The 12,621-nt window shown below is 48.5% G+C and overlaps 1 protein-coding gene across 1 annotated transcript in view; it reads left to right on the top strand.

Annotated features, from left to right (window-relative positions):
* The window catches only part of Actbeta (inhibin subunit beta), a 152,146-nt gene that overhangs the window by 136,076 nt on the left and 3,449 nt on the right, over window positions 1-12,621 (top strand). The window contains exon 2 of the mRNA XM_089542347.1: window positions 11,692-12,071. Coding sequence (XP_089398473.1) covers window positions 11,692-12,071 — 380 coding nt within the window. The remainder of the gene's footprint in view (window positions 1-11,691; window positions 12,072-12,621) is intronic.

Genomic DNA, 12,621 nt, shown 5'->3' with positions numbered 1-12,621 from the left:
GAAGAGGCTATTCCTTGGAGAACTGATCGACAAACGAATCGTTTTTGTGCGGCAGGAGAAGGCAGATGAATTGAGCGCCCATTGCGGACTGAACTGAGCTTCCAGAACTATTTTCACTATTTCTCGCACTCGTTTTCCTTTTGGTCCATTTTCAAGCTTTCTCTCTGTAGGAAACGCGTGTTTTCCACCATACGCAGTGGTGAGTACCGTCTTTGGTGCGATTTCTAGCAAAAATGATTTTGAAAGCTCTTATAGTTAGCATGAAGTAACCTGCTCTCTCCAGCCATCTCTGTCGCTTGGATAGTTGCCTCGAGCCAAAGAGAGTGGACAGCTCAGCAGACGTGGTCAAACTAGCATACAAGAACTTTTTTTATTCGAAACCCACAGGAGAAGACAGGAAGTTACAGCAACAGTGGGCTTCGAAGAAGGGGAAACTTCTCTAAGGAACAAATGAGACAAAACCCATCCCTAATCATTCAGTGAGAGCGAACAGTGCAGTACGCTGGAGCGGGCGAGAAATAGGCTTTGCATATTTATCAGCGGCGATATTTCTGCGGACCTAAGTATTTCACTTCGTTCAGTATGGTTTCAGTTTACTTAGGGCAAGTTCGCTTCCAGAGTGACTATTGGGAAGTCTAGGAAGCAGTACAGTGAAATCACAAATTGTCATCAGCATTCTGTGAACGATTATGTCGTTTTCTTGCGAAAACTGACCTTAAAACATCATTGCAGCCTTTGCGTACTCATGGAACAACTCATTAAAGTAAGGTCCCATAGCTGCACCGCGACACCGATTTGGCACGTGTTAATTAAGTATATCCAACCTGTAGTGCTTGCCAGTTCATGGACGCACCTCAATGACCCTTTCTGGACGACTAAACCGATGTAATATAATTATTTTTTTCCAGTTTGATTCTACCTTTAATTATTTTTTCACCCTTCGCTACCGGCTTGAGCGTGGCTTTGCCGCCGTTAACGCGAATATTGGCCACTCTGCACGAGGGTGGGTAGGAACAGAGCGAAATCGAAAGAGAAGAACCTTCGTAATATACCAACCCTAGGCTTAAGCAATGCAATCGGAGTTCGTATTCACAAGTGCCGCCTTCACATTGAAGATTGCGAGCATAAATGGGCTCAGATGCTCTGCCTGCTTATCATTATATTAAGCATTACGCTATTTGTTTCAGTCATAAAATGCGGTCAGAGACTACATCCCTAAATCTTGCGATTACTGCGTAGGGAACCATGTAATTAGAATGCATCGCGTGTTGCCTTATGACATTTTCAACTCACGCTACTATTTCTACCTCTTTCCTCCAAATTGCACCATTCATTATTTTCACCAATCGCGATGCACTGTGTTGGACGAGATCATTCTGCCTCACCACCCTCATTTTCCTGCAGCTAAAACCATTCGTCCGAGCTGTTCTCGCAGAAATATTCCTCACATTGTTCGAACAGCTATGAAAGCCCGAGTCAGTCACCCTTCTTCCTTCACCAGAACTTATTACTTAAGAAATGCACCGTGACGCATCCCTGTGTAAACAATAATGAGCCTTGCTTTTAAGTCGGGCAGTATCGGCGGGCCTTGGACGTTGCGAAGTGCGAAGAAATGGCCGGCCCGTTGCAAGCTGAGACGAGTGACGATCGTTTAATATCGAGTACGCCTCCAGCTTGTCGTATTACTTTGCAACAGGGCGCCTTTTTTTTTGGTTCTTAAACGAGCGGCGACAACGACAGAATATAGGAAAGATGTGGGCCGCGCTCGTTAGCGCTACGGGGAATGGCGTTACGTAACGTCGCGGCCATGAAATAAAAAGAACGCGAAGACGCACGGAAACACGCCGCGGCCAGTAAAAAGAAAGAAAAAAAAGGATTAAAATAGAAACAATCACAAGCAAAGTTGTGCCTGCCGGCGCGTTCATTTCCACTAACTCACGTAGCGCGTTGCAGCCGGCCGTGACGCCATCGCATGCAGTGGACCCGGGGAGAGACATAAGCTGTCAACGCGCGACGGGACATGTACTTCTCCGTGTCTGAAGGACTTCGGGACAACTTGGTCAACTGCGATGGGAGAAAGGGGAGAATAGAGATCGAAACTGCCCGTTTCCTTCCTTATCCCCTCTGCTATTGCGCTGGGAGCTGAAAAGGGGAGGAGGTGACATCGTACAATAAAAATCTTTCCCAATGACGGCCCTATAAAACGGTCAGAGCGCCCTGCCAGCGTCGTCCGAAGAAGGCTGAGGCGCGGCGGGTGCATTTACTTAATGCCGCCCTGCGCCGCGCTAGCGTCTCGTCTGCCCGGCGAGACCAGACAGACGACGACGCGCCTCTGTTTTCATCATTCCTTCGTTTTCTCTCCTTTTTCTTCTTTCTTTCCTGCTCCCTCCGTTCTCCTTCGGTCTTCGGCGCGCTCTTGGGCAGCGCCTCCGAACAGACCCCGGCGCACCCGCGCGCACATATTTCTTGTAGTTCGCGGAGAGGAGAACGGGCGGGCAGTATACGACGATGGTGGAAACGCTGGCCTCCGTCGTCGTCGCACTGTCACAAACAGGGTACGCGCACGGTCAAGCCAGGCTAGCCAGCAGTTGCGCCTCTTTTATGGCTCGCCCTTCGATCTGGGCGGCATCTTTTCCCCGCACCAAGTGGCGGTGGCTGCCCCGTCGGGATGCGTTCCTCTCTGCTGTTACAGCTCAACACTTGCCCTCCAGACGGGCTGTCCAGACAGGGCGTCCGGGTTAGAGCAAGAGAGAGAGAGAGAGAGAGAGAGAGAGGGTTCAACTATGGCACGGCGGGCGATAGAGAATCCGTGACGTTGTCAACTGCTCCTTCAAGGTCCTTCGCTCTGAATCCTCTAGAAACCTGTGGACACCCGATAAGCCGAAGAAATTATAAATAAAGGAGCGTGAGGAAGGGGAAGACCAGACCCGCAATGAAGATGGCGTCTGCCTTAAATCTAATTTTACAGTGGCCGAGCGCAAATAGGGATGTATGGGCTTCCGCCTGGGCTATCGGTTTCGGCGGCTGTGAACCCCGACGCACGAAGTCAAGCCCCACGTGTACCACGGCGCCAAGCACTGGTGTCATGTACCTCACTGTCGCTTAATCCTGTAAGGCGTCCTGAACGATTTGGTTCGCCTTTCTTCAGCCAGCTTCTCAGTCTGAACGCTCTCCTTGTTATCCCCAGCTTCGCTCGGTTGTTGTATCAATCATTACAAAAATGCAAATTTCATCTTTGAGGGTGAAACGTTGAACTTAAGGTGATCTACTCGAGCGCTGGTCGCTTTCTTCATAAAAGTGATTTCATAGAACAGTAATTTAAGAAGAAAGTTGGGCTAATTAGTGGTTGCTGAATAGCTCCCACGTGGTAACTAGCGCGACAAACACATACGACGAGCGAAAAAAGGATTTCGCTGTTTGTCAGACTCTGCCCTGCTAAGTCCTTTTTTTCTTGACCTCTGCATTTTTGGCGCTAGCTATCATATCAGGACATTAACTGAACTATTTAACCCGCTATTCAACCTCCTGTCAAAGTAGCGCGGAGCCACTTTCGTACGCAAATAATTCTTAATCGTGTATTCTTCTTTCTCGTTCCCAGTGACATGCTGCGAATGTTCAGGATAACTAAGTGCTCACAGAAACTTCCCATACTATAGCACTGCTTGTGTCCCATATCAGTGCAGTCGTCTGTCATGCAGTGAAATGACTAGATCCCGCATGGCTTGAAAAGAGACTGTGTTGTAGCAACAAAAAATAAAAATATATAAAAGCAGAGAAGCAAAATGGCCTACACAGAACGCGATCTTAAGTGATGACCTTGTTGAATAGAAGAATCGCTAATATTACTAACAGACGCCGGCTTCAAGGAAACTCGCCAGATTGGCGGGTTCCTGCAAACTATTCTCTCGGAAGCAGCACCTAGACAAACAAGAAAACATTTGTCTGTCGCGCGGAGCATCATTAACGTCGTCGCTCAACAGGAAGGCCACATAGCTCACTGGGACGGTGACTGGGAGACGAAAAGGATGCGGAGCGGCGGCAGACAGGAAGAGTCGTACTTCCACGTAGAAGCAACAGCCGACGCGGGCATCTTGGTCCCACCCTCTAATGCTGCGTCACCGCCACCTTTCTTTCTTGTAGCTGCTGTTGCGGCCGCTGTTAAACACCGCCATGTTTTTTCCTTCCCAGCATCGGAGAGCCTCAGATTTTGGGCAAAGATAAGCGCCCTCTTCAACTCTTCCTGCTTTGAAGAGAGAGATCAGGCCCAGACTCGAGTATTGTGCTCTTTGGCTCGGCAAGAGTAGTTGCAGACATGCAAACAAACAAGTTATAGAAGAAAAATCTGTCTCGTCTCCAGGATACAGCATCCGTCATAGAAGTTTCCAGCCCATTTTGCGCGTATCTCCTGCTTTGCACCACTGGGAGATGCACGCGTTTTTCGTCTTTATTTACGGCTCTAAGGGATGAAAAAAAAAACTTCTCCAAGTATTTTGCGTTTGCTTCCCGCACATTGCGCGGACAAAGTTTAGTAATAGAGCCGCACGCGGAGCCGGGTCGGGGCAAAGAAAGGAGGGCGTTAGGGAATGAAGGAGGAGGTTTAGGGAATAGACCGCCGCGTGCTCGTACACAGCAGTTGACGCATGGCTGCCCGCCAACCATTACTGCGTCTGCCGGGGCCGCGCCAGGCGCGTCATTTTTGGAGCCGTCGGCGGCAGTGCAAGCACTGCAATGCGCTATGACGCACGGCCACCCGTCTGTATAGCCGCGACGCGGGTTAGTTTGCCCCGTCGTTCGTGGCGGTGTCGCCTTTGATCGACTGGCAGGGCGACAACGTGAGCGTGTCGGGAGGGCGGTCACCTTTTCGTGCCGTACAACGCATTTGATGCGAACATCTACTCTCTCGACGGCGCGATGAACATTTTTTCTTGTTTTTATTCGAGAGTTTGCCGGAAATTCGTCTGGTCAGGCGTTATGCGACGAAATAAAAGGCCAGTCACTGACCCTAGTAAGATTAAAGAAGGCCGTTTCGAAACCGTTAAGAGTTTCTTGTTTTGAAAGACGGAATGAGGGGAGGGGGGGTGGGGGGCTGCAAGAGTGATTGCGCAGTTATATGTGGCTGCTTCTTTACTCCATGTCGTTTTGTTAGTAAGTGGAAGCTCATTAATTCGAACTCACGCTATGGTCACGTGATGCAAGTGAAGCCCGAACGGGTTCTCCTCAATTCTGACTCCTCATTGGATTCCCTCCCTATTCCCTCCCCATTGGAGATCCGAGTGTATTGTTTAATCAAGACCAGCTTCTTCTTCCGCCTTGCGCTGCTTATCGGATGAAAGACGTCTAAATGGCTTCTCCGTGTCTCTGCTCTTTCGACCTGTGCAAATCTTTGTGCTGTGTAGAACAGGCGTCTCCTTACATGGAGTGCAGCGTTACCTGGTACATGCGACCTGCCTGAGAATAGAGATTCTTCATTCATTTTTCCGTCGGCTCCCCCCCCCCCCCCCCCCCCCCCCCACTTCCCAAGTTAAGCCGTGTGATCTTCCATCTTTTGCTTGACAACGGCAGCCTTTTGATCATTTCGCGAGTTGCCCGTTCTGTTAACTTGAATGATGGGAGTCGATGACCCGTAAAATGACTTCGTCAAAAGAGCGTCTCATAACATAGAGATATCCATCATTACGCGTCGTCACGAGTTAGTCACTTGGCTATGACGTCATACCTCTTGAAACCACTCAAGCGAGGCGTTTCTTCGCGACAAGAAGGTGAAGCGACATGTAGGATGCATGATCGGAACGACAAAGCGGGCGCAGGTCTGGCTGTATGCGTGAAGTGCATGGAGTGAACTGCATCAAGTCTTGTTCCTGCCCATCGCTGAGCTGAGCTCGATGCACTCACTCAGCTCAGCGATGGACTCAGCGATGGAAGTGCTTGAAGTGCAGGGCATGAAGCCTTGTTTTTAAATGCTTAGCGCTTACAGCTGTGTCCATGTAGATTGACTCAATGGACTTTGGAGAGGGCCTGTGTAACAACGGTATTCTCATACCTGGCCACGATCCCTTTTTCTTTGCTTACAGATATTTGAAAGCCACAGACTTATGCCACCTGAATATTTTTTTTTTGTTTTCTATCGTCATTGGCAACGATGGTCTTATTACTGCGGTCACAGTCCATGATCGAGACGGATTGAACTGCTCTCCCTCTTGTCATTTACTGCACTTAAACCCCTCCCCATGTGTAGGGTAGCCAATCGGCTTTATGCCTGGTCAATTTCCTCACCTTTCCACGCCGCTGCCCCGGTGTTGCGGCATTTAAGGGCTCGGTTTCTTGCGCACAGCACGCTAGGCGGCAAGATGGAGTGACTTAATTAGAGCCCTAATTCGCTTGAGTGTTCAGGTACTCCAGGTACCGCGTTCAAATTCAGGAAAGACCGCCCTGTACTCGCCAACCACTCCAAGAGTTCGTCAGGTGCCCATAAATTCGTCCCCTCTCGGAGGCCTCTGAAATGCTGAACATCTACGACGCCTTTAAGGGACACCCACTTTTTCGTGCCTATTTGCTTCTTTAGGAAAATTATAGTCGGAATTATTGCCTTGAAAATGGCGACCGCCGTCTGTCAGTAGCCAGTGGGAAGCAAGTTGCCCACACCGGTTGGCAGGTATTGAAGAAGCGTAGCTTTTTTATTTTTTTTTATTTCAATACCCTAAAGGCCCAATGCGGGCATTACATAGGGGGGGATTCATGAAAGAAAACAACAGATATAAAACACAGAATACAAACGGCTGAAAACAGAAGTAAACAAGTTAAGAAGGCAGGTACAAGTTAATAAGAGGAACAAAAAAATGAGGTATTTGAAAAAAATTCACATGTAGCAAACCGCGCAAAAAAAAGGAAACAAGAAAAATCCCGGCTTCGAAAGTTGCTAAACACAGCATCTAACATTTTGCGGAACGTTACGGCCAGCACACACACACACTAGAGCAACCAAGAAAAAACAAAACAAAAAAACAAAAAAAAAGAACGCACATCAACATATGTTAGAATTTTCTAAATAGGACCAAAGAGCTGTTTGAAATGAGGATGTTTCAGCGATAGTCTCAATGCTAGAAGGAAGCGAATTCCACTCTTCGATAGACAAGACCAATGGTGAGTATTTGTATCGTTCTGTCCGAGCGAAAATAGGTTTAATCTTCTGCATGTGATCTACACGAGCCGATGTGTGCGGTGCCGGGAGAAGATGAGAGCTTGAAAATGGTGTGTTGCTGTGGTAGATAGTATGGAAAAAGGATAAACGGCTGAATTTTCTGCGCATGACCAGAGGCGAGAGATGGAGCGATAGTTTCAGTGCTGTTACACTTTGATACCGAGAGTAACGGGAAAGGATGAAACGAGCAGCTTTGTTTTGAATAGATTCCAACATGTTGATGAGATAGACGTGATGAGGGTTCCAGATCACCGACGCGTATTCTATCGCAGGCCTGATCAGCATGTTGAATGCGTGTAGTTTTGTGTCCTGGTTGGCTTGGTGCAGTCGGCGTTTAAGAAGACCAAGTTTTTTTAAGGCTTTGTTAGTGATTTGTTCAATATGAGTGCTCCAGGATAAATTAGAGTTAAAATTTACTCCGAGGTATTTTACCGACGCTGCAGTTTCAATGGTAGTATTATTAACTGAGTAGGCATTAGGGCTCATGTTGGCAACGGAATTAAACTTGAGGTGTTTAGTTTTATCGGCGTTAATTACCATTTGCCACCTGCCGCACCAATTAGTTAGCTCATCAAGATCAGTCTGGAGAGCAACGATGTCGCGAGGGCTAGATATTACTCGGTAAATTACACAGTCATCTGCAAATAATCGTATTGTTGATGTTATGTTCGACGCGATGTCATTAATATATATTAAGAAAAGCAGTGGACCCAGCACCGAACCCTGAGGTACTCCTGAAGCAACACCTGTACGTCTTGATAAGAAGCTCCCTAATTTAACTGACTGAAAGCGGTTTGTTAGAAATGCGTTAATCCACTGCGTAGTATGTTGATCCAGCTGCAAGTTGCGTATTTTTATCATCAGACGGTTATGAGGCACGCGATCGAAGGCTTTAGAGAAATCAATAAAGATGGAGTCAATGTATAGGGAAGAATCGATTGCTTGATGAAGGTCCGTTGTTAGCTCAAATAACTGTGTCTGGCACGATAAATGTTTGCGGAAGCCATGCTGGTTGTTGTGAAGCAAGTTGTTCTGGTTAAGATGAGTCATAATATTTGTGTATATTATGTGTTCGAATACCTTGCAACATATCGAGGTTAATGAAATTGGCCTGTAATTATTACAGGCCAATTTCAGGCTGTAATTACAGGCTGTAATTATTACAGCTTGTTGGGCCAGTTCGTGCATGGTCACAGAAAAAAAAAAGAACAGCAAAAAAGGACGCATTCACAAGGAGGAGGAGTACAATATGCCTCCTCGGATATAATGGACATTGGTATGTCACCTCGGATGTAACGAACCTAAGTATAACGCCTTGGATATAACGAACTTTCGTGTCCGGACCTCGGACGTAACGAACTTTAATGTGACAACCTCGGATATAACGAACATTTGGCTGCTAACGCATTCAAACGATCCACCGAGGATCGCCTAAGAGTTTCTTTTTTTATATATATTCATCCCTGTCGATTCCCTGTTATACGCTAGCAGCAGTGACTGCAACTGTTTCCTAAAAACTAAGAAAATTAAGAGCACATATGGCTGATTCCCTCAGGTAATGAATAGCATTTAACCAATATCCCCCAAGAGAAACGCATACAACAGCTGTATCTTACCGGTACTCACATGTGGGGAAGAAACGTAGAGGCTAACAAAAAGAGTTTAACTTAAGGACAACGCATCAAGCTATGGAAAAAAAAATAATAGGAGTAACGTTTAGAGATCGGAAGCGGGCAGAGTGGATGACGGAACAAACGCAGGTTAATGGCATCCTAGTCGAAATCAAGAGGAAGAAACGGGTTTGGGCAGGGCATGTAATCCGAAGGCAGTATAACCGCAGGTCCTTAAGGGTAACGAAGTGGATTGCAAAAGAAGGAAAGCGTAGCAGGGGGCGGCAGAAAGTTAGGTGGGCGAATGAGAGTAAGAAGTTTTCGAGGATACGGTGGTCGCAGCTGGCAAAGTACAGGGTTAATTGGAGAGACATGGGAGAGGCCTTTGTCCTGTAGTGGGCGTAGCCATGCTCATGGTCATGATGACGATGAAGAAAAAAAAAAGTGCGGTGGTTGAAGGCGCCTTAGTCACCTTGCTGAACGGAGGGCACCTGAGCTATTCCACGGCGGGCGGTACGTGTTGTATCGTCATTGCCAACAACACTACGTTCTAGCTCCACTCTCCCCATTGTGATCGCGTTTCGTTGCGGACAGGGACGTTTTCCGGCTTTGATTGGGCTCAAACTCGTCCCACGTACTTGCAGAAGTCACGGAAATGATCGATAAGTGCCCTTCTCGTCACTGTATTTCATGAGACTCATAATGCGGACAATAAAAGTTCTAAAATAGAAAGAAAAAACTGGGAGTTGGAGAGGAACAGGCAAGGGAGGGAAACAGGATCAAGAGGGGGGGAAATGAGAGCCGAATAGGGAAGAGCACGGTTCGCGGTGCGTGCGCCGGCGGCTCGGGAATGGCTAGGGAATCCCCGTAAACTAAAAAGGCAAAAAATGGGGGCAAGCTTAGGGATGCAGCTATAAGACTGCCCATGAGAAAGGGGCGAGGGAATAGGAGAACGGTGAGCGGGAATTGCGCCAAAATATAAGCAGCCGAATGGCGGAGGACGCTGAAAAACAAACATAACAAGAAAACACGGTCCGCCGGCCTCTCCAGGAGTCGCGGAGATTGAGGCGGCGGCGGCGGCCGAGTCGAAAGAACGCGAGCGAGAGAGGGGGCAACGAGGAGGAAGGGGCTCACGAGTCAGACAAATGGACACCGCGCGCCGCCGGCATCTCAGTCTCCGTTATTTCTATTTTTTCGCTCGAGCTCTTCTTTTATGTCTCGATTTTCTTCTTATCGTTTTATTCGCGAAAATGTTTAGTCCATTAGGAGATTGAATGCTCTGGCTGCGGGCTGTCCGAGCATTTTTTCTTTATTATTTTGATTTATAACGCTGCCCTTTACACCCCCCTTCACCCCCCCCCCCCTCCCCCGTTCTTTTTTTTCCGTTTCTCTTTCTATCCTGGCTCTCTCAGCGTGTTTTGAGGCCACATAACGAGATGTTCTGCCCGTCTTTGCATTCTCAAATTCATGGCTGCAAAACGGTGATTCCCCGAGACACTGCAATATCTTTGCATGGTGCGCTACCGAGCCCGTGGTCGAGAGCGCAGGCGCGTGTGGGCAGGTGCGGGTTAGACGTACGACCGTCTGCCTACGCAGACGCGACTTGCTCGCAAAGTTGCCTCTTTCTGCAGGGTCCAGGATCTCGGAGTCAATGAAAGGAGTTTGAAACGAGTCGTGTCTGGAGGCAGTAAATGGAGGAAGTCTTGAAGGATATACGGCGCAGTGCCAGTAGACAAAAGTAACTGGAGCTAGACAGTGGACGTCTCGTGCAGACGATGCGTAGGCCGCTGGAAGAATCAGGCTAAACCTATAGTCTGATGGCTAGACAGGCAAACTCAGACGGCGTCCGTTTGCTGATGCGAGCGCTTACTGAAGACAGCGCGAGATCAAACGCGGAGCACTTGAGTTAGACCTCACTGAAAACTCGGCGGACATGCATTGTGGACGCGGGTGCGCCTAGAAACTTGGAAAAGTATTGAATGTTTAGATTTCACAATAGTGCGGGTGTCTGGCTAGAGTACATTTTTTGTAAAAAAAAAAAAATAGGAATCTCATGTGGCGGAATCAGTAGTTTTGTGCACTGCTCGTGAAATTCATCGCAAATGTATCTTACCTGTCTTCAACACTTCACAGTCGCTACCCTCACATATAATAAGGGAGTAATTACTCACTGGCAACCACCCAAGCGCAGCGTTAGAGCCACAAAGGAAAGCTGTAAAGCTTGCACAGAAACTTCGTAGTTAAAGAAAAATTCGTCCTTGTCCAGGATTGGCAGGGAATATAGATTGAATGATAAGACCATAGGAAATGTCAACACACACACACACGCACGCACACACACACACACACACTATTTCTCTCTCTCTAGGCGTTTCGAACTATGATTCAATTCGGAGCTCGCAAGCGCTTATTGCAAACATAAGCAATCGTTTTCACGACTTCTCTTCTTGCGACCCCGCAGCTGTCCAGGGTACATAGTGCGGGAATGGAAAAAGCCATCGAACAAAAGAACTAGGCTATATTTTTGTTCCAGGAGTTTAGAAAGACGGATGTGTATTTGTGTTATTCGGAGAACCCGGAAATATTGCTATTTAAAAATTAGTGGTGAAAAGAGGGCAAGAGGAAAGTACAGCGAATGCAAAGACTCAGCATGGCCCAGTGTCCCGGCTATGCGTCTGGAACTAACTGGCTAAAATCCTTCCTCCCTCCCGAACGTGGTGGAGTCTGCGGCGAAGCCCATCCTTGATTACTCTCTCCCCTCCGTCCACGAAAAGTCCAGACATAAGTTAGATTCCTCTCTCTCTCTGCGTGACGTTTGAACTGGGTACCGAGTTTCCGTTCCCGAAGACGTCTCTCAACGATGACGTCACTTCCTTGGCGCAGGGCTGACGGTGAACGGCCATGTGCTGCTGGACTTCCACCAGAACCCCGAGCGGCCGACGCACCGGCTGCGCGTGGTTTCGGCCTCCCTATGGCTGTACGTACGCTCCCGCGGAGGCGGAAACCGCACGGCCACCCTGTACGTGTTCCGGGTGGCCGAGTCGAACAGCAGCAGCGCGCCTCTCGAAGGCGGCATGGACCTGCTGGCAGCCGTCGAAGTGGACGCATCCACGCACGGCTGGAGGCGCGTGGACGTGCGCGCCGCCGTCCAGCACTGGTTCGCCCCCGCGCCGGGGCACCACCACGGGGACGGAGGACACGGCTCGCGCAAGAAGCTCACGCTGCTCGTGGACTGCGTGGGCTGCGGGCCCGCAGGCATACAGGTGCGTACCCTCCTGGGAGCGTGCGTGTACCAGGCTGCTCACACCTGCGAGGGGAAAGTCTGGTAGCGATGACCATTAAAAAGGGTTTAAACTTGATTGATGTATTGAGCAATTAACTTGTTGCCTGACTGATAGTTTTCAAGGGCTAACTGTTCCCGTTACGCGGTGGTCACTTCTTTATTCTCATAGTAAGACGCTGTTTAGTGCGGGACTCAAGCATACATCTCTTCCGAACGCTTGAAAAGGCCATGAGGGAAAGCAACGCACTGGAACTAAAGGCGCCCTTACAGTTGCATAGGTGTCCCTGCAAACAAATTCATACATGTCCCTTCATACATCTGCGTACATGTCCCCACATACATTTGCAAGTGCCGCCACACGCGCATCCATCGGCGCTCTTACTGCGTGTATTCGTCCCTAGATCAAAGTGTATACTTGTCAAAGTATATACTTGCATAAGTGTCCCGACATGCATAGATGCCCCTATCGTGCGTAGGTGTCCCTACACGGACATGCATGCAGGTGTAGCTACACTTGCACAGGTGCATCT

This window comes from Amblyomma mixtum, chromosome 5 (genome assembly GCF_055824585.1).
Source record: "Amblyomma mixtum isolate Tamu chromosome 5, ASM5582458v1, whole genome shotgun sequence".
NCBI classification, from domain to species: Eukaryota; Metazoa; Arthropoda; class Arachnida; order Ixodida; family Ixodidae; genus Amblyomma; species Amblyomma mixtum.
This window is presented reverse-complemented; position numbering and strand designations above follow the sequence as displayed.